Genomic DNA, 21,650 nt, shown 5'->3' on the forward strand with positions numbered 1-21,650 from the left:
CTCACTGAAACACAGCCCTGGTGACACAGCCAGCAGGGCTGCAGGGAAGCTCATGGTGCTGTGCAGATGCATGGCAAGGAAGAGGAGAAACCCATCAGGGCAGGAATGGTCACGGAATGGTTGCCTGCACATCCAGGACCTGGCTCGAGGAGGAAGCCTGGCAGTCGGCAGGCTGTGCTCAGCATCTGGAGTCAGCTGGAAGGCACCAAGCTGCAGCCCCAGGGATGTTCTGGTGCCATCCTTCCATCCCCCTCAGCACAGGTGGTGCTGCCCAGAGCCAACTCCTCTGAAGGAACAGGGAGGAGAAAGCAGAGTTGGGCACAGAAACCTTAAAAGATCAAACGCTCCCAGCGTATCTCCAACAAAAATTCAGAAACGTTACAAAACTGCCTTGTTTTGCTAAGAAAAAGCAGGTGCCAGGTAGGGGTGGGAATGTTGGACAATTCAGTATTCAGAACAAAGAAACTGTGTTTTTTCTAGTTTCCAGGTTGAAAAACAGTGCAGGGGAAAAGAATCAGCTCATTTGTCTTAAAAGGTGTTTTCTATTACATACTAGAAACTACATACAGTAGTTTCTTTATAAATACACATACTTTATATTTCAATATATCTACATGCAACTTTGTATACATACATATTATATATTACTATAATATATAAATATTGTACTTTTTTTTTAATACACTTACCCTTCTCTGTCAGATTTCTCAATCCCTTTCAAACATCCATGGCAGGAGCTAACAGGTGGACTTTGTGCATGCCAAAGGCTCCAGGTGCTCCTCAGAATCCCTTCCAATCCAACCCATTCCATCTCAGGTCACCAGTGGCAAGGCCTGAGCTCCAATGCTGCAGGCCAGCAAACCCTGACGTGCTCCAGATTGGGAAGAGACACAACCAGCAAGGGAAACATCAGAGAGGAGCTCCAAAACCATTTATTGAAACAAAACCAAGAGGAATTCACACCAATCCAAAGCTGGGCAAGCAGGAGGAGGGATGAGCTTTGTCAGGTTTCTTATAGGGTCACCGTTTTTCTGATCTTTAAACAACCTTTTCATCCCATTCCACAGGATGCTGCTTTGGGATGGTAAGAGGTTGTTTTTTTCCTTCCACTGGAGTGTCATAAAAATAAATCTGTCAACTCGTTTTATATACACACATATGGGCTGTGGGGTTTTTTTTCTGTGGGAAAACATCACTCTCTCAGTACTTACAATTAAGTAGCATTATACTTATTTTGTCTTATTGAACTTTTTGGTTTTTAACTGAAAACTTTGAGACTTGAAGTCTGAGGGTACCTAAGGCCAGCACCCAGAGAAAATCACCCAGTTTAGCAGCCAATCTCAGCATGTCTTGTACAGTACAGCAAAGCCCAGGGTGTTTGCCACAGGAGCTCTAACCTGGATCCCAAACAGTGGGAACACCTGGGACACAGGGAAAGCTGGGGTGGGGAAGGACCAGAGCAGCACAACAACACCACACAGGGCTCATTTTCCTTATAAAACAGGCAACAAATCTGTACCACATGGCCACAGCCACAGGTACCTGGCAGGGATGGCAGGAAATTTAATACCAGAGGTGAAAACCTTTCTGTGTCTTTCTTTAGGACAGGCTTTCATGAAGCTGGTATCCATACTGGATCATGCACGTAAATACCAAGCTTTGGTGAAGCTTTGGTGAAGCTTTGGTTCCACTCATGGGATGACATGCAACCACAGCTCAGCCTGCTCCAGCACCCTGGGAAATCTGTCCTCCAGCCCTGCTGCCTGCTGCTGTCCCTCCCCATGCCAGGGACACACCAGCACAGGGAGCAGGATGGTGAGAAGTTGAGAAAAAAACCCCAGGTGAGCCAAAGCAACCAACATCAATGGCACCGGCAGGATGCGCCCAGCAGCGGGGAAGGTTTGTTTTCTGCAGCTTGAAGGCAGCTCCTTCCCCAGGGAAAAGTCCTGCTTTGTCCATTCCTGTCTCTCCTAGAGATAGAAGTCCCCCCTGGAGGTGTGAGGGGGATCTGGCAGCACTTCTGCCCGGGGCTGAGGCTGGCAGGGCAGTGCCAGGCTTCCCCCCAGCACTGGATGGTCTTGGGGCAGTCCCGTGGGAGAGCTGGGCAAACCAGAGCCGCTGTGGGGCTAGGAGAGAGAGAGAACAGTGGTGAGGAGCTTTGCAGGGGGTTATTAGCACTGCCTGCACAGAGCCCCAGCACAGAAAACACTGAGACCCAGAGGGAGCAAGGCCCTTACCCTGTGCCTGCCCTCCTGGCTCCGCGCAGAGCCACGTGTCCCATAGGAATTCAGTGTCTCCAGAGGGCTGCTGATGCTCCCAAAGTGCCCTGCAGCTGAGCTGGGGGAGGAGTGCTGGGGCACGGAAAGAACAGAGCCCAGCTGCTTTTCGGGAACCAGCTGGTAGAAAGGGGGAAGAAACCTGGGGTATGGAGCCATCTCTTCCCAGGAGGAGTCCCCAGTGCTGGCAGCATCCAGGCTGCACAATCCATCCAGGTTAAACTGCTGTGGGGGCAGGCCAGGCCCGGGGCCCTGGCAGCCCTGGGGCTGGGAGATGCCGTCTCTGCTGAGGCCAAGAAGGCCAGGCTGAGCTGGAGCCCGCAGCAGAGGGCAGACCCAGTCCTGCCAAGGGCTGGCGTGTGGAGAAGAGCTGGGGCAGGGGCCACACACCCCGTTCATCAGCAAGTGACGGTGCCTGGGCTGGCTGGGTGGTGCCATGTGCTCCTGGCACTGGCTGGGCAGGGGGAAGGACTGCTGGACATCCTCTTGGAGGGGCTGCACGACTGAGAAGTCTCCCTGCAGCTGCTGGGCCCCGGGTGGCTCCTGCAGGCAGGGAGCTCCCGGGGCTGAGCTGGGGGTCCTGTGCCATGGGGTGCCCTGCACTGGCTGGAAGGAGTGGAGCACAGTCTCCTCCCCAGCTGGTCTCCACTGGGAGCCACTGGACAGCTCTTCCTGCTCAGCCAGCTGTGGGAGCAGCCCTGGCACAGCACTGAGGGGCTGCTCCCACAGCAGTGTGAGGGGCTGGGCCAGGGCAGTGTGAGGCTGCCCTGGATGCTGTGCCAGGTGGCACCTCGAGTCTTCATTCTCCATGTGGCATGGAGCAGGGCCTCCCTGCGGGCTGGGGGGCCTGTCTGGCAGGGGACAGACCTGCTGCCCTCCCTCATGCCCATCCACTGGAGGCCTGGGGACACAGGAGAGAATCTGGTTGCTGGCCAGGCTGTTATTCAGGGATGGGGACTGGTCTGGGTCCGTACTGACCATCACCATTTTCTCATCCAGCAGCAGGAGCTCCAGGTCCTCAGCCTTCAAGCCCAGGCCCTCCAGAGCACTGAAGAGCTCGTTGGAACAGCTCTGGTCACTCTTAATTGAGAGCAAGTCCATGGTGGCCAAGAGAGGGTCCTCCTGCTGCAAATCCAGCAGTTTCTCTTGGAGGCTGTTGCCCCTTGAAGAAGCTGGAGCTGTGCCCATACTCCAGGTATCCCCTCCTGCACCTGGCAAGGACACACCCTTGAGCTGGAAAGTGCTGCTGAAGGAAGGGCTCGGAATGGGAGCTGAGTGGGAGGCGTACACCGCCTTGTCCTGCTGCATCACAGCACCCAGCAGAGACCTGGGGTCAATGCCATTCTTCTGGGAGCGCCCTACGTGGCTGCAGGAGGGCTTCTTGGACTTGCTGAGCTTCCCTTTGCTCTGGAAAAGGTCAGGGAAGCCTGGGAGAGGATGAGTACTTTGGTATAGAAGTGCCTCTCCTGTAGCAAAGGTGAAGGGAAGATGCATGGACCGCTTCCGAAGGTGCTCTCCTCCTTCTTCATCTCTGCAGGGCAGGAAGAGGACACTGCGGCTGACACGTGCACAAACCCACCCCACAAGTGTGTCACAGACATCTTTTGTGAAAATCCTTTTCTTTAGGATTTTTCCTTCTGAGAAGCTAAGAGGCCTCAGAAACAAAATGTAAACAATGGTTATCTGCTGCTGTGGAATGCAACAGGTGGATCTGTGATTGGTCTCGTGTGGATGTTTGGGTTTAGTGACCAGTCAGGGCAGAGCTGGCTCTCTCTCTCTCTGTCTGAGCCAGCTGCCTTTGTTATCACTCCTTTCCATTCTAGTCTTAGCTTAGTTAGCCTTCTGAGAGGAAAGTTTTCCTCCTATTCTGTTTAGTATAGTTTTAATGTAATATATATATAATAAAATAATAAATCAAGCCTTCTGAACATGGAGTCAACATTCTCGTCTCTTCCCTCACCTGAAAACCCCTGTGAACACTGTCACACAAGTGCTTCTGCAATGGGCAGTTGTGATCCCTGCAAGCAACAGCCCCTTTGCTCCAGCCAGCATGCATTCACACACACACACACACACAGAGAAAAACCAAACATCTGCAGCATAACTGAGCATCACCCCTGTTGAGGGGTGACCTTGCAGATGGGGATGCGGCTGAACAGCACCAAGCACAGAATCCCACAGCTGCATCAACAAAGGCGCAAGCAGCAAGGACAAACCCAACACGCTGCCCTGCTCAGGACATCCCAGAGCCAGCCCAGCACGTACACGAGGGGTCTCTGTGTGACCACGATGTACTCGGGTTTGCCGTTCTTGTAGACCAGCCGGGCGTTGGCCTGCACCCACTTCCAGCGCTTGTCCTTGGTCAGCAGCCGGAACACGGTCAGCCCGCTCTCGCCCGTCTGCATCACTGCCGGAGGAAGCACCACTGCTGCCACCACGGCACACTGCCCTTCCCAGCTGGAAACAGCAGCAGCGTGGCTGGCAGGCACAGGGAACTGTCACAGACATCTTTTATGGAAAATCCTTAGGATTTTTCCTCCTGAGAAGCTGAGAGGCCTCAGGAGCAAAATGTAAACAATGATTATCTGCTGCTGTGGAATGCAACAGGTGGATCTGTGATTGGCCCATGTTGGTTGTTCCTAATTAATGGCCAATCACAGTGAGCTGGCTCAGACAGAGAGTCTGAGCCACAAACCTTTGTTATCATTCTTTCCTATTCTATTCTTAGCTAGCCTTCTGATGAAATCCTTTCTTCTATTCTTTTAGTATAGTTTTAATATAATATATATTACAAAATAATAAATCAGCCTTCTGAAAGATGGAGTCAAATCCTCATCTCTTCCCTCATCCTAAGACCCCTGTGAACATGGTCACAGGGGACAGCTGAACACTCCTCTCTGCACTCCACACCGAGCTCCCTGCAGCGACAGGAGCAGCACAGCAAAGCATCCTGTGGGGAAAGAGCCACTGGGCTTGACAGAGCAGCCAACAGAGTTGCCCCAGTCCCAGCCCACTCATCAGCACACAAGGGACCAGGGAGGGGACTCTTACTCCTGACATGGTTCTCAGCACAGTACAGCATGTCAGCAGCGTGGACAAACTGGTACCCCGTGCCACACATCCGCAGCTCCGCCTCGGTGTAGCCCAGGATGATCTTCCCCCTGTGAGACACAGAGAGCACACTGAGCTCATGGGCAAGGCTGGGGGGGATGTCGGGAATGGAGCACTGAAAGCTCTGCTGCTTACTTGGCATCACACGCCAAGGGGGTGAAGTCCAGCTTGTGCTTGGTCCTGAAGATCATGTTCTTGGTTCGGATCTGCAGGATGGACGGCGGCTGCAGGGGCGTGGAGATGGCAAACAGAGTGAGCTGGGGGGGCAGGACAGAGCCATCTTCTGACCTTTCATTCTGCCCATGAAGGAATTTCAGCCTGCCTTGAAGGTTCAAAGCCTGGGAAGAGAAGAAAAGCTCCGTGTCATGCAGAAAAGTGAGAAGGAAGAGAGCTACATGGAAAGATGTCTGTCTATAGAGTTGGTGTGAACAGAATCATCAAATCACAGCATGGTTTGGGTTTGGAGTGACCTTAAGGATCATCTTGTTCCAATCCCCCTGCCATGGGCCAGGACACGTTCCACTATCCCAGGTTTTTCCAAGCCCCATCCAACCTGGCCTTGGACACTTCCAGGGATGGGGCAGCCACAGCTTCCCTGGGCACCCTGTGCTCTCCAGTGCAGAGAGAAGGAGGGATGACCACCACCTACTTGATCTTAAGACACACTTTTAACAGAAAAACCAAAACATGGGAGAAAAGCACTTGATTGGTCAAGATTCAGCATTTCTGAGAGGAGAGGGACAAAACTCACAGGGAGAGGCTGTAGGTACAAGCCAAACCTATGAAAAACAGGGAAAGTCTCTTGCTGAGACAGGGAAGTGCTGCACATGGCAGAAAGGAGCACGGGATCTTTCCAGGGGGTGGTTTCAGTGCTGGTGTGACCCTCTGTGGTGAGCCTGCCCCTCTCCTGCTGTGGAGGGTCTATACTCACCAGGAAGCCGGAGGAATTATCCAGGAGGCAGCGAAAGCGGCACACAAAGCTCCTCTCCAGGAAGGAGGAGTTTTCTGGGGGCAGCTGATCCGGCTTGTAGATGACAGCAGAAGAGCTAAGACTCTTCCCTGCTGTGGAAGAGAGGGCTTGAGAGAATCGAGTAAGGATTCACCCCAGCGAGGGCTGGAGGTGCCCAGCACTGGGCACTGCAGCAGTTTGCAGAGCACAGCAACAGAAACTGGGGGGAAAAGCCACAACACTGGAACCAAGCCGTGGCCTGAGCCACATGGGGGCAAGTGGTGACAGTGAGCTGGGGTCCCAGCATCCCTGGGGAGCCCTGGTGCCACCCAGGATGGCAGCCTGCCTTTACCTGCTGCAGAGGGCTCACCAGCATCCAGGGCCCAGCGGAGGTTGCGCCTGAACTCCGGCTGGTCCTCGGTGTGGATCAGCTCGAAGACACTCTGGTGCATGACATCTGTCTGGAGGGGACACGCCACCTGTAAGCTCTGCAGCCTGTCCCCAGGGCCAGTTTTCATGTCCCACCTGGGAACAGCCCGTCATGGCCCCAGTTGGTTTTATCTTACCCAGTTTCCCTGGTGCTCAAATGGGTCCCTGGCTAAATGAGGTTGGAAACTTTCCCCCAGAACTGATGTTGGTGGGAACAGACAGCACATCTGGCTTTAAGGACTCCTTGCCCATGTTGGGCCTGACCTCCTCCCCTGAGAAGCTTAAAGAGCCAATACAGCTAACCTCTGACATCCCCATAAGTCAAAATCCTAGTGCTGACTTAAGAAACTAGATGAAAACATGTATTTGGGAACATAACAGCAGCAAGGCCACCCCATCCCTACACTATTCCCAAGAGAACAATGCCCTGGGACTTGCTCCCTGTGCCCAGGTGGACAGGTGCCATCTACCCCAGGTGTTGGGGACAGGCTGCTGTGTGTGGGTGACACCAAAGCACAGTAGCTGAAGCACTGCAGGTAAGTCCCACTTCCCTGTAAATATGATCTAGTGTCCTCCAGGTAACCTGGGTGCCCAAAGTGCTGGAGCCCTGTGGGATTTACCAGGATTTGAGTGGGTGTCCCAGGCTAACTGGGCAAGGAACCCCAGACATCTCCCCATGGCCATGAACCCCACGAAGGCCCATCAGCATGGCTGCTGGAAAGTATCTATGGGCTGATGAAGTCCCTTGTCACCTACCAGTGACCACGTCTGGCAATACGGGGTCCAAGTTCCCAAGGAAAAGCCCCAGACAAGTCCCTGAGAGCCTGTGATCCCTGAAGAGCCTCCTCCCTGCAGGGAACTTGGGGCTATTCACCACCACCAAGGAAAAACTGCTCTCCACAGCAAGTCAGAGTCCCACCAACCTGGTGAAATCCCAGATAGTCCTGGATTGTATGCGAGGAGTAAAATATCAGCCCTTCTGATGTCACCACCAGCACAAAGCCATTGAGTGCCTGTAGGAGAGAGGAGATCAGCAGGTACAGGCCACAACCACTTCACTTCTACAGCAGGACACCCAAAGCCTGGCTAGCAGGCAGCTGAGCCACCACAGATGGCCTCTCTGAGCTCATGCAGCTCTTCCACATAGCTGCCTGGGAATATCCTAATCCAGACTGATGGAAAATTGTGCTTCCATCCTGGGAGCATTGATTCAGGCTCAGCTTTGGACATTTATCCTCATCCTGTGCAGGGAGCAGATAAAAGCCTCTGAACTTCTTGCAGTGTCAAAGTGGACACCTTCAGGAACGGGTCCATTCACAGCCTTGAGGGCCTTGGCAGTCGTTTGTGGCCATCCCAGGTTCTAGAGGAGAGGCCTGGAGAAGGACCATGGAATGCCTGGACTGTCTGTGGGCAAGGAGCAAGGCCAAGGAAGGTGTTGTCTCTGCTGCCCATTCCCTCCTCAAGGTGGCCAATGCTGAAAAGCATTGGAAATGGGAAGGCCAAAAGCTAAAGCATAAGGGTTTGGATTTGAAATTGCAGCAAAAACGATCTTGATTTCTGAAAGGCCAGTTTCTTCCAAAGCAGCAGGGAATTCAGGCTGAGTCTGGTGCCCAAACTTGGGGGAAAACTACAAAATCCCTGGGTGACCCCAGAGCACCTTTTCCTTTCTGCCAATACATTGCAGAATCATTTAGGTTGGAGAATCCCTCTAAGATCACCACCTCCAAGATCACTTCTTCTGGAACACTGCCTGGTTCATGCAGACCCCACATCCCTTAGGCTGAATGCTGTGCTCTGTTTTCACAAAATAAATACCCAAAGCTGTTGTTCCTGTGTGGATTTGAAGCCCCAAGCCCTCCCCACAGAGAAGAGCAAATGCAGCCATCAATCTGAAGTTTCCATTGCATTTTTAATGTTGCACACTTAGACATTTCACAGTTCACTGGCCCTTCCATCCACTCCTCAAGCTCCAGGATTGCAAAGTCAATATTCAAGGGAGCACCAGGCTTCCTGGCAGGAATAGGCTGAGCTGATCAGAGCCTCTGTCTTACTCAAGAGGGGCTCATTGCTACCAGTTTCATAAATTGGGGAAATAATTTAGGTGTTTTCCCCGAGCTAAAAAACCCACAGCAAGACAGAACACATGAGAAGGGACCAGGGTGCTGGATGACAGTGTCCTTTACAGGTGCAGAAGACTAGAAGGGGCAGAGGAGCTTCCCTACCAGTTTGGGATGCAGCTCTTTTGCAGGAGCCCACAGGCAGAACACTGCTGACACAGGCACTGACAGGATCCAGGGAAGCACCCTCAAGTGCCACAGGCACAGCACCAACCCTTATAAGCCTCTGTGCACAGAGCCCAGGGCATTGGAGACCTTGTCATGCCCCTGCCAGGGCTCAGAATAGCCCCACAGCAGAACTCCCTGAGCCCAGCTTGCTCTGTGTCTCAGTGTCCCCAACTCTGAAAATCCTGAGTCACCCAGCAGACACCTTCCAGCCCGTGAGCCAAGGCAGTGACACCCCATGAAAATCATTGGTTTGTCTTCCCAGAAGCTGAGGAGCTTTCACTGCCCTGACACCACCACGTGGCCACCCCTCCCTAAGGGGAACAGATCCTCATGGGGACACTGTCAGTACGAAGCAGGACCTCTCTGGAAGGCAGGGCTCCTGCAGTTTGGGCCCTGTGGCTTTTCAGAGCCAAAACCATCCTGTACCACTGACCTGGCAGGGAAGCCACAGTAGCCAGCCCTGGCCTGCTTCCCCCACTTCATAATGTACAGACATCAGCATTAATTAGGGCCTGGCATGGAGTCCCAGCCAAGTCCAGCTATTGTTGCTGCCAACTCCTGTTCCATTGTCCAGGTCAGAGTTTCTCCCCCCTCTCCTTCCCTTTATTCCAGGCACAAACGCTCTCTCTATTTACTGGGGTTGATCTCAGTGTGTGGGAATCTGCTGCAGAGGTTAATTAGTGCTGCCAAATGCACTTTAACCCTTTGAGCAGCTTCAGAGGAAGAAAGGGGAAGAATCAGAGCAGACCAAGAAACAAAGGAAATTTGGCCATCAGAGGTGACAGAAAAGGTGGAAGTATGTTTATAAGTATGGAGGACTGTTTCCTTGGGGGGGGGGGGTACAGAGACAGATTCTGAGCTCCTCCCACACCCAGGATCCCATAGGTAGACCCTGAGAGAGCTCCACCATCTGCTTTTCAGATACAGTTTGGTACCTCCAAAAGGATGGCACCCAACTGTGGGAGGAGCTGATGAGCAGCACATCAACCCCCAGCAAACCCTGCTCAGCACTTTTGTTATATCCTGAGGGAAAACCCTCAGGTTTCTGGTTATTAACCAGGCTGGCTTTAGCACTTCTCCCACCAGGCACAGAGATCCTCAGCTCTCAGGGCAGGACAGTAATTACACTTTGTGCTGAGTGAGCGCTTGGACGGGAGCTGAGGCTGCTCAGCACGCTCAGCCCATGCTGGAGGACAGCCAGGAGGGCAGGGGACAGTGCCACAGCCTGTGCCAGGTGCCAGGCAGGGGACAGTGCCACAGCCAGGAGGGCACGGGACAGTGCCACAGCCCTTGCCAGGTGCCAGGCAGGGGATGGCAGACCTGTGTCCTTGCAGGACCTCGTGCTGCCAGAGCGTGACCTCTTCCCATTCTCTGGGCACAGTCTGGGGACCTCCTGGCACCTCTGAACAAACCATGGCAGCTGCAGCACCACCAGCCTTGTCTCCAGCATCACCAAAGAAGTGCACTAGGGAAAACCAGAGCTCCTGGGATACACCCACCTACCCTGTGTTTAAGGGATGAGCACACGGCCCATCAGCACCTGTCTGTGTCACACATCACCTCCTGAAAATCAGGGGAGACTCCCATGATGTTTTCTTCCCTGTTTTCATCAGTGTTTGGTCAAAAGCCTTGAGTCAGGATCAGTGTGCCCATGGTGAAAACTGCACTCCAGCACCTTGCTCAGCTTGGTTCTCACTTTGTACCTTTGGCACACTTAGACATGAAGGCAGAGAAGCAGAAAATACAAATCACCATGCTCAGAAATCCAGCAAGATGTTCCTTACATATGGACTATTTTAAAATGGCAACTTTTTCCAGGAATAATGGGAAAAGCAGGGAAGAAGCAACAGTTTCTGCCCTAGGGACCTTTGGAGGTCTTAAACTTCTGCCCCAGTGAGAAGCACAGTGAACTACACCATATGAAATGACAAATCACCTGCCATGAGTGAAAGAACAGCCTGGTTCTGGGGTACAACTCAAAGGAGCTGGAAGAGGGACAAGAGGAAGATCCTGTGAAGGCATTTGTGAGGAGCACTAACCTGTAGGAGCAGCTCACCCTCTGGAACTGCTGCTGAGCCCAGAGCTGGTCCAGTGCCACAGGTTCCATCCCTCTGGGCTTCCTTGGAACTAGGATTCTTCAGAGCAACTGCACCAAGAAAAGGGAAGGAAGGGACATCAGTGCTGCAGGAACACACTGCCACAACAGCTGGAATGCTGCAAGCTGGACAGTGCTGGGAAGGCAATATGCAGTCACAGCCCTTTGCTTCACTTCTCACAAGAGTTGATTTTAACAGGATGTTTCTTTCGCCACCTCTCAACTGTTTCGGTCTGGGGGTTTTTTTCCTGCCCACTCCTTTTGTCCCCCTTTTAACATCCTCTAAGTAAAAAGCAGTTAAAGCCAGGTAGGCATCAGAATCATAGAATTATGGAATCTTTAAAGCTGGGGAAAGATCATGGAGCCCAACCATTCCCCAGCACTGCCCAGACCACCACCAAACCATGTGCCCAAGCGCAACATCCACAGGCCTTCTGAACACTTCCCAGGACAGTGCATCCACCACTGCCCTGGGCAGCCTGGTTTAATGCCTGACTTCTTTTGTGAGGAAATTTTTCCCAATACCCAAACTAAATCTACCCTGGCACAGCTTGAGGCCATTTCCTCTTGTCCTGTTCCTTGGTCCCTAGGAGCAGAGCCCAGCCCTCACCTGTCAGGGAGTTGTGGAGAACAAGAAGGTGCCTTCTGAGCTTCCTTTTCTCCAGGCTGACCTCCTTTCCCAACTCCCTCTACTGTTCCTCATCAGATTTGTGCTTCAGACCCTTCCCCAGCTCTGTTCCCTTCACTGGACATGCTCCAGCCCCTCAATGTCTTTCATACTGTGAGGGGCCAAAATTGAACACAGGATTCAAGACGTGAATCCTGTGCAATGCTCAGCACAGGGGACAGTCACTGCCCTGGCCTTGTGGCCATAGCATGGCCTTCCTGACCACCTGGGCACATGCTGGCAGCAGCAGCAGAAGTCTGCCCTACACAGGAGGTATTGCAGCAAATGCCAGGATCAGGAATGTGCCGTTTTGAAGGACACAGCTCAGTGAATGTCTCGTTACAGTTCAGCAACCCAGTGGGTTTACTCAACCAAATTAAGGCAAGCCACAGCTCACAGTGGGAGAAAAACAACACAGAAAACACACGGATGCAGACACAGACACCCGAGATCCAATAGTGGTCCATGCACAATCCACACGCATGAGGGAATCTGTCACTCAGCTGAACTGAAGGATGTGCCCCTAAATTTTGTTCTGCACTCCCCAAGAGAACGGTTCCTGGGGATATTTGGGTGTGGATAAAAATTGAAGGGTAAAATGACAACAAGCCTGTGCATAACAGGCCTGTCAAGAGGAGCTCACAGGAAAGCTGGGAAGCCTCTTGCCAGCACCACGAGGACAGAGGACAGCATTTGGCCGCTGGTAAACCTGCTGCTCCCACTGGGATCTGGGAGGAAAGATGTGAAATGCCAGCTGCAGCACCACTGTGGCCTGCCAGCTCACAGAGGGAGCAAGAGCTCTCTTGGATCTGCCTTTGCCAGCTCCTGGACAGGAGGAGGGCTGCCATGCTCAAAGGCCATGGGAGAAACAAGTGGACTCTGGAAGCAATAGGACAGCAAGTCAGCAGGCAACAGCCATCAGCACATAAACAAAGCCAGGCTCTGCTCTCCCTGGGCTTTGCTAAAGCAGCTGCTGAAACTCAGCTCCTCCATCTGCACAGAGCTGATCCTGAAGGATCTCAGATGCTGCAAAAGGTAGATGTTCCAGAGTCAGGCTCTGGGGACAAAGCTCTTCCACCAGGCACAGGACCATCCCAAAGATCGACTTTGCTCCGTAACCAAAGGCAAAGCACAGCCCAGTTCTAATACTTACAGAAAAACACCTGACACAGCAGCAATCCCCCTGCTTCTGGGAGCTCTGGAGAACTCCTCCAGCTTAGCCTGCCCAGACTATTTCAGGAGCTGGCCAGGGATGGGCTGAGACCAGGACTGAGGTTACAGCAGTGTTTGTACAGCTGTGGGTCAGGCCTGAGCCAGCTGTGGGGTGGACACACACACAGGCTGCTGTGCCCTCACCCTCTCCCAACCCTAGGGACCACCAGGGTCCCCTGTCCAGACTGGAACCCACATAAAGCCCCAGGGAGGGACAGGCCATTGGGGTGAGAGAGGCCACAACACCCAGGCAGGGCCCTGTGGTGTGGAAGGAGCAGGTTTGTGCCAGCAGCCTTCCAGCAACTCGCTTTTCTGATCGCTGGGAGCTATGAATTATTAAAGGTCTCCAGTCCTCCTCTGTGAGCTCCCAGCCTGCTGCGCTGGAGGTGAGAGATAAAAATAAACCTGGCTGACAGGAGAGCAGCTAAAGGTGCTGCCCTCTGCTCAGGGCTCTGGTTTTAATGGCTCGATATCATCCCTGCAAACGGAAATCTTCATCTCAACCACTGCCTAAAACCAGGCTTTGCTATCAGCATCTGGGCTGTGGGGCCAGAGGAGCCACACTAACAGCAGAGGACAGCCTGCTGTCCTCTGTGGGGATGTCTGCCACTGTTGAAGATTGCAATGCAAGATGTTTTCCATTGCCATCTGTATGGCCGATTACCTTTGTCAAGTGGGCAGTTTGCCTTTGAGTGACCACATTCCCACCTCCCTCGCCTCCCTCGAGAGGGGACATTGCTGATAACAGCTATTGAATGTCCCTGCATGGCTGATAAGAACTATAACATCCCATTGGGAGATGCTCCGCCCAGAGGGAGGAGCCAAACATTGCTACCCGGATATAATCCAGAGGTTTTGGAGACACCAGCACGGCTTTCTCCACGGGATTCCCCAGAGGAACAGCAGCTGTCTCTCCTTCCACTGGATCTTCAGAGGAAGAATCCATCCTTCTCTACAGGACCCCCTTGCTCCAGCAGAACCAGCCCTGACACTGCAGGAGGGCTGCAGCCACATTTCCAATGGGACTGCCACCAACAGCCTGACCCACAGGGTGTCAGGTTGGGCTCTGACTCTGTCAGTGTTGTTCTACTGTACTGCATTGTTTATTTTATCCTTTTATTTTTTTCCTTTCCCTATTAAAGAACTGTTATTTCTGCTCCCATATTTTTACCTGAGAGCCCCTTAAATTAAAATTTATAGCAATTCGGAGGGGTGGGGAGGGTTTACATTCTCCATTTCAGGGGAGGCTCCTGCCTTCCTTAGCAGACTCCTGCCTTTCTAAACCAAGACAGCCACCAAACAGGATCCAACCACCAGGGTGTGAGGGATAAATCAGAATTCCAGTGGAGGCTCCCCCATGAACTTCACCAAACAGCACCTTTTCCGCCCGAGCCAGCCAAGGATCCCCAAAGAGGACGGGCTCCTGGCTGTGGCCGCAGCAGGCTGGCATCCTGCCCGGTGTCCCCCGGCTTTGTGTGTCCATAAATAGCCCCGTGCAGCCCCTGGGGTCAGCAATTCAGCAGAACTGTCACAGCACATCAGGCTGATGGAGCAGAAGGAGCCGGGGAAGAACCGCCACATCCTCTCTGCTGCGTGCATCCCGCCTGGAGCTGGGACCAGGAAAGGCAGGATTCACTCCAGGCACAGGGCTCTCCTTCAACCAGGGCAGCAAGACCAGGTGCAGCCTTTGCCCTTGCTGCACAACTGGCGACAGGCACTTGCAGGGAAAAAAGAATAAAAAGGAGAGAAGTGGCTTTCCCTGAGCTCCCTCCCTCTGGCCACCAGTGTCACCTTTGTGTGGTATTCACATTCTTTGGAAAAATCCCTTTGCCCAGGATTTTTCTCCTAGGAAGCTGAGAAGACTCCAAGAAAACAAAATTATTATTTTATTTTATTCTCTTCTGTTTTGTTCATGTGGAATGTGCTTAGAGATTGTTTCATTAGATTCTGATATGAATTGTTTTCATTCATTAGCTAATTAGTGCCAAGCTGTGTCAGGACTCTGGAAAGAGTCAGGAGTTTTCATTATTATCTTTTTAGCATTCCGTACGTATCCTTTCTGTATTCTTTAGTATAGTATAGTATTCTTGAATATAATATAGTATCATAAAATAATAAATTAGCTTTCTGAGAACACAGAGTCAGATTCATCATTCCTGCCTTCATCAGAACACCCCTCAAATACGACACCTTTGTTGCTGGAGGTGAGAAAGGTGAGAAGCTGGTCACCTGAAAGCAGCAAGGCTTGCACAACTCTCATGCTATTTCCTCCAAGAAACAGCTCCTGCCAGGCCCTGCAGGCTATTTGGCCACAAAGAGCTCCATCTCCAGGTGCTTCTGAGCCTGGGAATCTGTTTCATGTGGTGCTGCAGGGACACCTCGCTGCCTACAGAGCTTGCCAGTGAACTCCTGAACCTGCCAGCGCTTTGTAGACCTGGGAAATTTCTGCAGCACCAAGCAGGAATTAACATTTTTGAGAGGATATCCCCCAGGCCCCTTCCCTTCACACAGCAAAAGCTCCTGGTGGGAGCAGGGCTTCCATCAGCCATTGACTGCAAAGGAGAAAAATGAAACAGCTCGATCCCAAACCTGCTCCAGGTGTTGATGAAGGAGAAGGAAACCAAACTGCTTCCTGACTCTTCAAGAGCTGCAGGAGAGGGCTGGGCCATCTGCATGGCCACGGTCAGTCTGAGCAGACAGACAGTGGGGACAGAGGGGGACCAAGAAGGATTTTGGTAGCGGTGCTCCCTACAAACCTTCTGCCAAACACCCTAGAATGCACAAGCCACTCTGGGGGAAGGATTGACTGATTTCTTAACAAAACTGCCTTCTATCCACCTCTCTCTTTCTGTCATTTGTGCCAATCCCCTGAAGAACTGGTCTTACCTCACAGTAAAGTCTCTACTCCCACAAGTGCATCTCCAGATCTCCCTTTCCCATCCACTTCTCCAGCTTCTCCTTGCTCATGGGCAGAGGGACCTGCAGCTCTGCGGCTCACATCAAATAACCTCTCAACACTGCTTTTTCCTAAGTTTTATTGTTAGTAAGAGAGAAAATATTGGAAATTTAGAAAACATCATGTAAATGGTGAGGGAAGTGGGCACAGGTTTGCTGACACCAGGCCACAGAGCTATCTTTTCCCTGCCTTGCTGAACCATCAGCTGGGTTCTCATCAGTGCTGTTCAAATTCTATTTTCCAGCCACTGGCAAATAGTTCCTGACTTTCCATTTGTTAATTCATAATGGATACCAGGGTTTTACTTAACTTCAGACCTGCCACAGTTCCCTGTTGGCAAAAATTTCATTAAACAGATGCATTATTTATCCCTGCCTGAATGGTGTGGATGCCCTGCTCTCCAAGAACCACACTCGTGGTTAATAATGGATGGCCTCTTAAAAGATCTCACTGCACTTGTAGAAGCAAGGAGGCCTTGGCTACATGTAGCTTTTGGCTGTGTCACTTGGGTCTCAAAGGGAGAAAAGCACGTGCAGGAGTTTAAACAAGGACAAAGATGACAAGGACCTGCCAGATTTTCCTTCTTCCTGCAGCATCACCAACTGTTTGAACCCTCCCTCTCCCAGTGCTCCTCCCTCAGGAGCTTTAGTGTCCATCACAGAAGGGTTTGGGTTGGAAGGGACTTTAAACACCACCCAGTTCCACTCCCCTACTGTGGACAGGGACCCCTTCCACTAGAGCAGGAAGGATCATCCCAGCCCAAAGCCTCAGGTTGGAGTTTCTTCCCAGTCCTGCTCCCCTGCCAGCCCCCAGGAGGCTGCTGTGAGCCCCAGGGAGCCCCAACAGCTTCCCACCAGCTGCTTTCCTGAGAGTCAGGGGAAAATACATCGCAGGAAAACTGCCTACCTAAGGAAGTCACAAGAATTCTCTGCCTTAAATTGCTCCTCCGAGGTCAGCTCGTTACCCAGGCAATTAAGAGAGCACAGTGATCACAGGACCAGGCTTTGTTTTTCTTAAACCAGCCCTCAGGCTTCGCTGCTACAGCTCTCTGCTGTGTTGGACAAACGGCTCAGGAGGAGGGAAGGCTCACAAGTGAAGGGATGAGCAGCGTTAGTCCCACACACCCCATATCAAGCCCTCATCCCTAGGCAGAGGTTTCAGGGACACACTCATATAGCCTATAGTAATTATATAATTAAAAGCACTTTTCCAGCCTGACCTGACTGCAGCTCAGGCACTTTTTGGGCCACCACAGCTCCAGCAATAACAATCTGGGTTCATATGACAGTTCAAAGGGTGAGGCTGAGCCCAGAGGCTGCACATTGATCCTACAGCAGCCACCAATGATTTTAAGAGGACTCTGGGAAAATCCCTAAGCCCCCAACATCCCCAAGAGTGTTATCTTTTAAAGATACATGGGAGAGAAAAACTGCTTAAGTTCTGGATACACGACCTTAAGCTTCCATATGGAAGAGACCCATGCAGAGCTCAAACCCACACAGAGCCCAGAACAACTCTGACCCACAATCACAGACTGTGCAGCCAACAAGCCAAAAAGTCTGTGTGGTGTTTCCCCCTCTCCTCCCAGCCAGTGATGCACCTGAGCTGCCCAGAGAGCCAGGTAGGATGCTGCACACAGGCAGAGGTGCATCTGCATCCCCGAGGATTCCCACTTCAAGGCAGGGTTAGCCCATTGCTATGGGGTTCAAACAGGCAGCTCCTGGCACCACGGACTGACCTCTTCCTACAGCTCATAAACCCTACAAGTGATTCAGAGCATCGAGAGAAATCCCACAGATGAATCACTGAGCATCAGGCACAGGGCTGTGACAAGCATAGGGCGCCCTGGGGACACCCAGGGACGAGTGAGTGCCCAGCAGGGGCTACACTCACACACCAGAAGGGCCAGTCTTGCTATAGGATGGGAAGCACAGCTCAGACGACCTTCCCAGCACTCTGCAGGAACAAACTGCTAGAGATGCTTCTCTAAAGTGAGCCCTTGACCACTGTGACATCTGCCAGTTGGCCTCCCACCAGGAGTTCGAGTGGCCCAAGATACACAGATGGCACCTGACAGACACACGACAAGGTGCCTTTGAGGCATCCTCTTTTTTTGGTAAGAAATCCTCTCACAGAGCAAGCCAGCAAACCTTCCCCTGGAGCACCTTTCCTGCTCTCCCCCTTTCCAGAGGGTGAAGGAGGTGAAAGAGACAGGGACCCCTCCTCCCCTCCCAGCAGCGTTTGCTGGGCCCTTGCTCCAGGAGGCAGAACAGGGAGGGATTAGAGGGGAGCAGCCCGGCCAGGCACCACCGGGATAAGCTGCTGGCACACAGCTGGCGTGACATGCTGTGCACCCCCTGGAGCGGTGACAGCAGCACAGGGGCTGGGAGGGGACAGGGAGGTGCCCTGAGCACAGTCCCACCTCTACCAAACCCCACGAGCTGAAAGAGCCTCCAGCAGAGAAGGGAGGGAGGTCAAGGCAGTGAATGAGAATTAAAAACACTTGTGAACCAAGGCAGATAAGAAACAAGGCATTTGGGAGGACTGCTGTAGGGGAAGAAACCTGGATGGGAAAAGAGGACAGACATGCCTTTAAATCAGCTGGCACTGATGTTTGGATAGGAGCCTCAGCTTGGAAGCAACCTCAGCTCCTTTTGGCCCTTCTGGTCCAGGTGCTGGGTTCTGGTCAGTGCTGCTTCTCCAGCAGGATGGATGTCAGATGGGATGGATATCCTGCTCCCTGGCAGGACACCTCTCCCAACGTCTCCATCCCTCCTGTGATCCTGCTCCCCTCCTAAGCCCACCTCTTCCATGGCAAGGAAGCACTTGTGTGAACCTGGGATTGCCAAGTCAGGCAATGGGGGAAGGGAGAGGTGCCTGGGAATCTCACAGAGGACAGCAGTGCTGCCCCATCACAAAGGGAGCCTCTTCCACGTGGCATGGATCAGGAAGAGACCTTGGCTGAGATCCCGCCTCCCCCAGAGCTACCGAACACAGCTGGCACTGAGCTGCTTCCTGCTTTGTTAAAGTGGAGAGATCTGAGTGGGGAAAATGGGGTGGAATCAGTCCACAAACACACAGAGGATGCCCTTGCCCGCTGCTCTCCCAAAGCCCTGCAGAAAGCCAGCACCAGGCTGGCAGCAGAGCCACCAACACAGCCCATCAGCCTGAGGGATGTTTTTGGGTCTGCTTGGGTAAATGACCCTGCTCAGCAAAGGCAGTGCTTGATGATCCTAAACCACTCCAGAGATTAAACAACACTGAGCAGCCTTAAATCCCCTGATTCCTGTCACTGAACTGCAGGCCTTGAGTGGTGCTCCCATGCAGGCAGGGAGGCAGCAGGGACAGCTCCCTTCACACTATGGAAAATAAAAATCCTCATGTCCTCGGGAAAAACACATCCTTACAAAGCTCAAAGAGCTTTAAGCCCATTCAAACTTCCCCACATATCAGCTATGCATAAATCGAGATGGCAAAGTAACATTATGTGCTGTTAATTATTAAACCGATTAATAATTAATAAATCAATTATTATTTATTTATTCTGGCAGGGGATGGGCTGGCATACACCTGCTGGGTGAATTGCTGTCAGCAATCATGGGCAACACCTGAGACCTGCTCCAGCTGTTTCTCCTCACAATCCATGGCAGCACATCCCAGGTTTTGTCCTTGCTTTCCTGAAACGTTCTCTTAGGGATCACTCAAGCAGGGTGGATAGATAAATAAAGTCAGTTAAAATCAATTATTTTCTTGATAAGCTTACCCAGAGTTCCATTTAAGGATTCTTTCTAAATTGGTATTAAGCATCACAAAGGACTCAGCTCCGTCTGCAATCTCCACTTGCATCTGAAAGGCTGAAGCTCTCCTCCTCCCCTGCCACACCTGCCTCAAAGCCATCCCACAGCCTCGGACAAACTGGAAATCGGTGTCATGGAATTAAACCATGACAGTGGAACGACAGTGGGGGGGGGGGGGGAAAGGACCCAAAACAAATGAGACAATCTCAGAACAGTAAATTCCCTGATGAGCTGGTGCGGCAAGGCAAACAACTCTCCCAGGCCATTCCTTCCCCAGCCCAGCCGCTTGCCAGTGCTTAAAGTGGGGTTAAAAGGGAGTGGAAAGGCAGAGGGGGAAGTACTGAATATATTCAATGAGAAATTGCGGTGAATCTGTGGCTCGAAAACGCAGCATTTTCGAGCCACTGCTACTCCACCAGGAAAATCCAGGGATATCTCAATGCCCTCCTGAGGGCTCCTCTTAATCACAATTACAGGGTGGCGGAACGGCTCCGGAAAATAAAAGATTCCCAAAAAGAAAAGGCTCCCAGATGAGGGGGTAAAAAGATGAAATTCTAGGACAGGTAAAGAACAAAATACTCGGGGGAGAGAGGAAAACAAAATTCATGGGGGGCACGGCAAAATTCCAGAGGCGTAAAGACAGGAACGACACAAACTTCGAGGGGGTAAAACCCACCAGAATTTGAAGTGGAAAAAATAAATTAGGGTGGGAAGGAGCCCCAAAATCCAAGGGGGACGAGAAGGGGAGAAACCAACCCCAAAATTCGAGGGGAAAAAACCCAACCCAAAATTGCAGTAGAAGAGGGAAATCCTACAAAATTCGAGGCGGAAGGAGGGGATCAATTTCAATGGGAAACAAAAAAAACCCAAACAAAAAACATTGACGCCGTTAAAGACACAAACATTCGAGGGCAGAAAACACACCCAATTCAAGTGGGGGAAACCCGTGAAAATTCGAGGAGGGGAAAAAAAATCCCACAAAATTCGAGGCGGGATCGACACGAAACTCCTGAAAGTCCGGAGGAAACCCCAAAATACTACGGGCGGAAAAAAAAAAGCACGATTCTGGGAGGGAAAGAAAACAAGTTTTTGGTGAGAGAAACCCCATGAAACTGTAAGGGAAAAAAACCCCACACCACTTGAAATTCTAAGTGAAAAATACTCTGTGGAGGGAAACAAAACCCACGAGGAATTTTGGAGAGAGGCGGGGTGCAACAACATCCCGGGAGGGGTGACACAGCTGCAGGAGGAGGCAGTGGTGAGGGAGGAAGGACAGCACAGAGCTCCGGGCAGGAATTGCGGCAGGGGAAGCGGGGAAGGCGCTCATCCCTTACCGCCCAAGAAGCTCCTGGCGCGCAGGAAGCCGGCGCTGAGGCGGAGCACCGAGAGCTTGTCCAGCCCGGCCACCACGTCGGGCGGGAAGGGCAGCAGCCCCGCCAGCCGCTCCAGCTCCCGGTTCAGCCGCTCCCGATGCCGCTTGGACGGGTTGGAGCCGCCGCCTTCGGCCGGGCCCGGCCGCGTCCTGCCGGGCACAGCCGCGTTACCGGGGACACCCCTCAGCCCTGCCCCGGCCCCCTCGGCCCCCTCGCCCTCACTCACGCCCGCGGCACCGGCTTCCTCCTCCTGCGGCCCGCGTACATGGCCGGGCCGGCAGCGCCCGAGCGCCGCTCCCTCAGGGAGAGAGGCAGGGGCAGCGGGAATGGGAGCGGGAACGGCCCGCCCCTGGCGAGGGGGGAGACGGGGGATGGACGGGGATTTGGGGCTGCGAGGGGTCGATGTATGATGGAGCTGAGAAGGGATTTGGGGGCTGAAGGGGGAGTGGGAGCTGGCGGAGAGACAGGGTGATGGGCGGGAGAGATAGCGGGGGTTAACG

General features: G+C 52.6%; 1 protein-coding gene across 1 annotated transcript; it reads right to left on the bottom strand.

The window, feature by feature from the left end:
• Positions 1–914: 914 nt before the first annotated feature.
• Positions 915–21,417, bottom strand: LOC139585356 (aryl hydrocarbon receptor-like). Its single transcript, XM_071418073.1, has 11 exons — positions 21,377–21,417; positions 21,112–21,299; positions 11,090–11,196; positions 7,689–7,778; positions 6,689–6,797; positions 6,319–6,449; positions 5,523–5,725; positions 5,328–5,437; positions 4,542–4,683; positions 2,238–3,807; positions 915–2,126 (listed from the first exon to the last, which is right to left on the bottom strand). Exons 1-11 carry the CDS (start codon positions 21,415–21,417, stop codon positions 1,971–1,973), a joined length of 2,847 nt encoding a protein of 948 aa, XP_071274174.1. The 3' UTR covers positions 915–1,970.
• Between the last annotated feature and the right edge of the window lie 233 nt (positions 21,418–21,650).

Source organism: Agelaius tricolor, unplaced genomic scaffold, assembly GCF_023055355.1.
Source record: "Agelaius tricolor isolate 1412-34295 unplaced genomic scaffold, bAgeTri1.0.p SCAF_75, whole genome shotgun sequence".
NCBI classification, from domain to species: Eukaryota; Metazoa; Chordata; class Aves; order Passeriformes; family Icteridae; genus Agelaius; species Agelaius tricolor.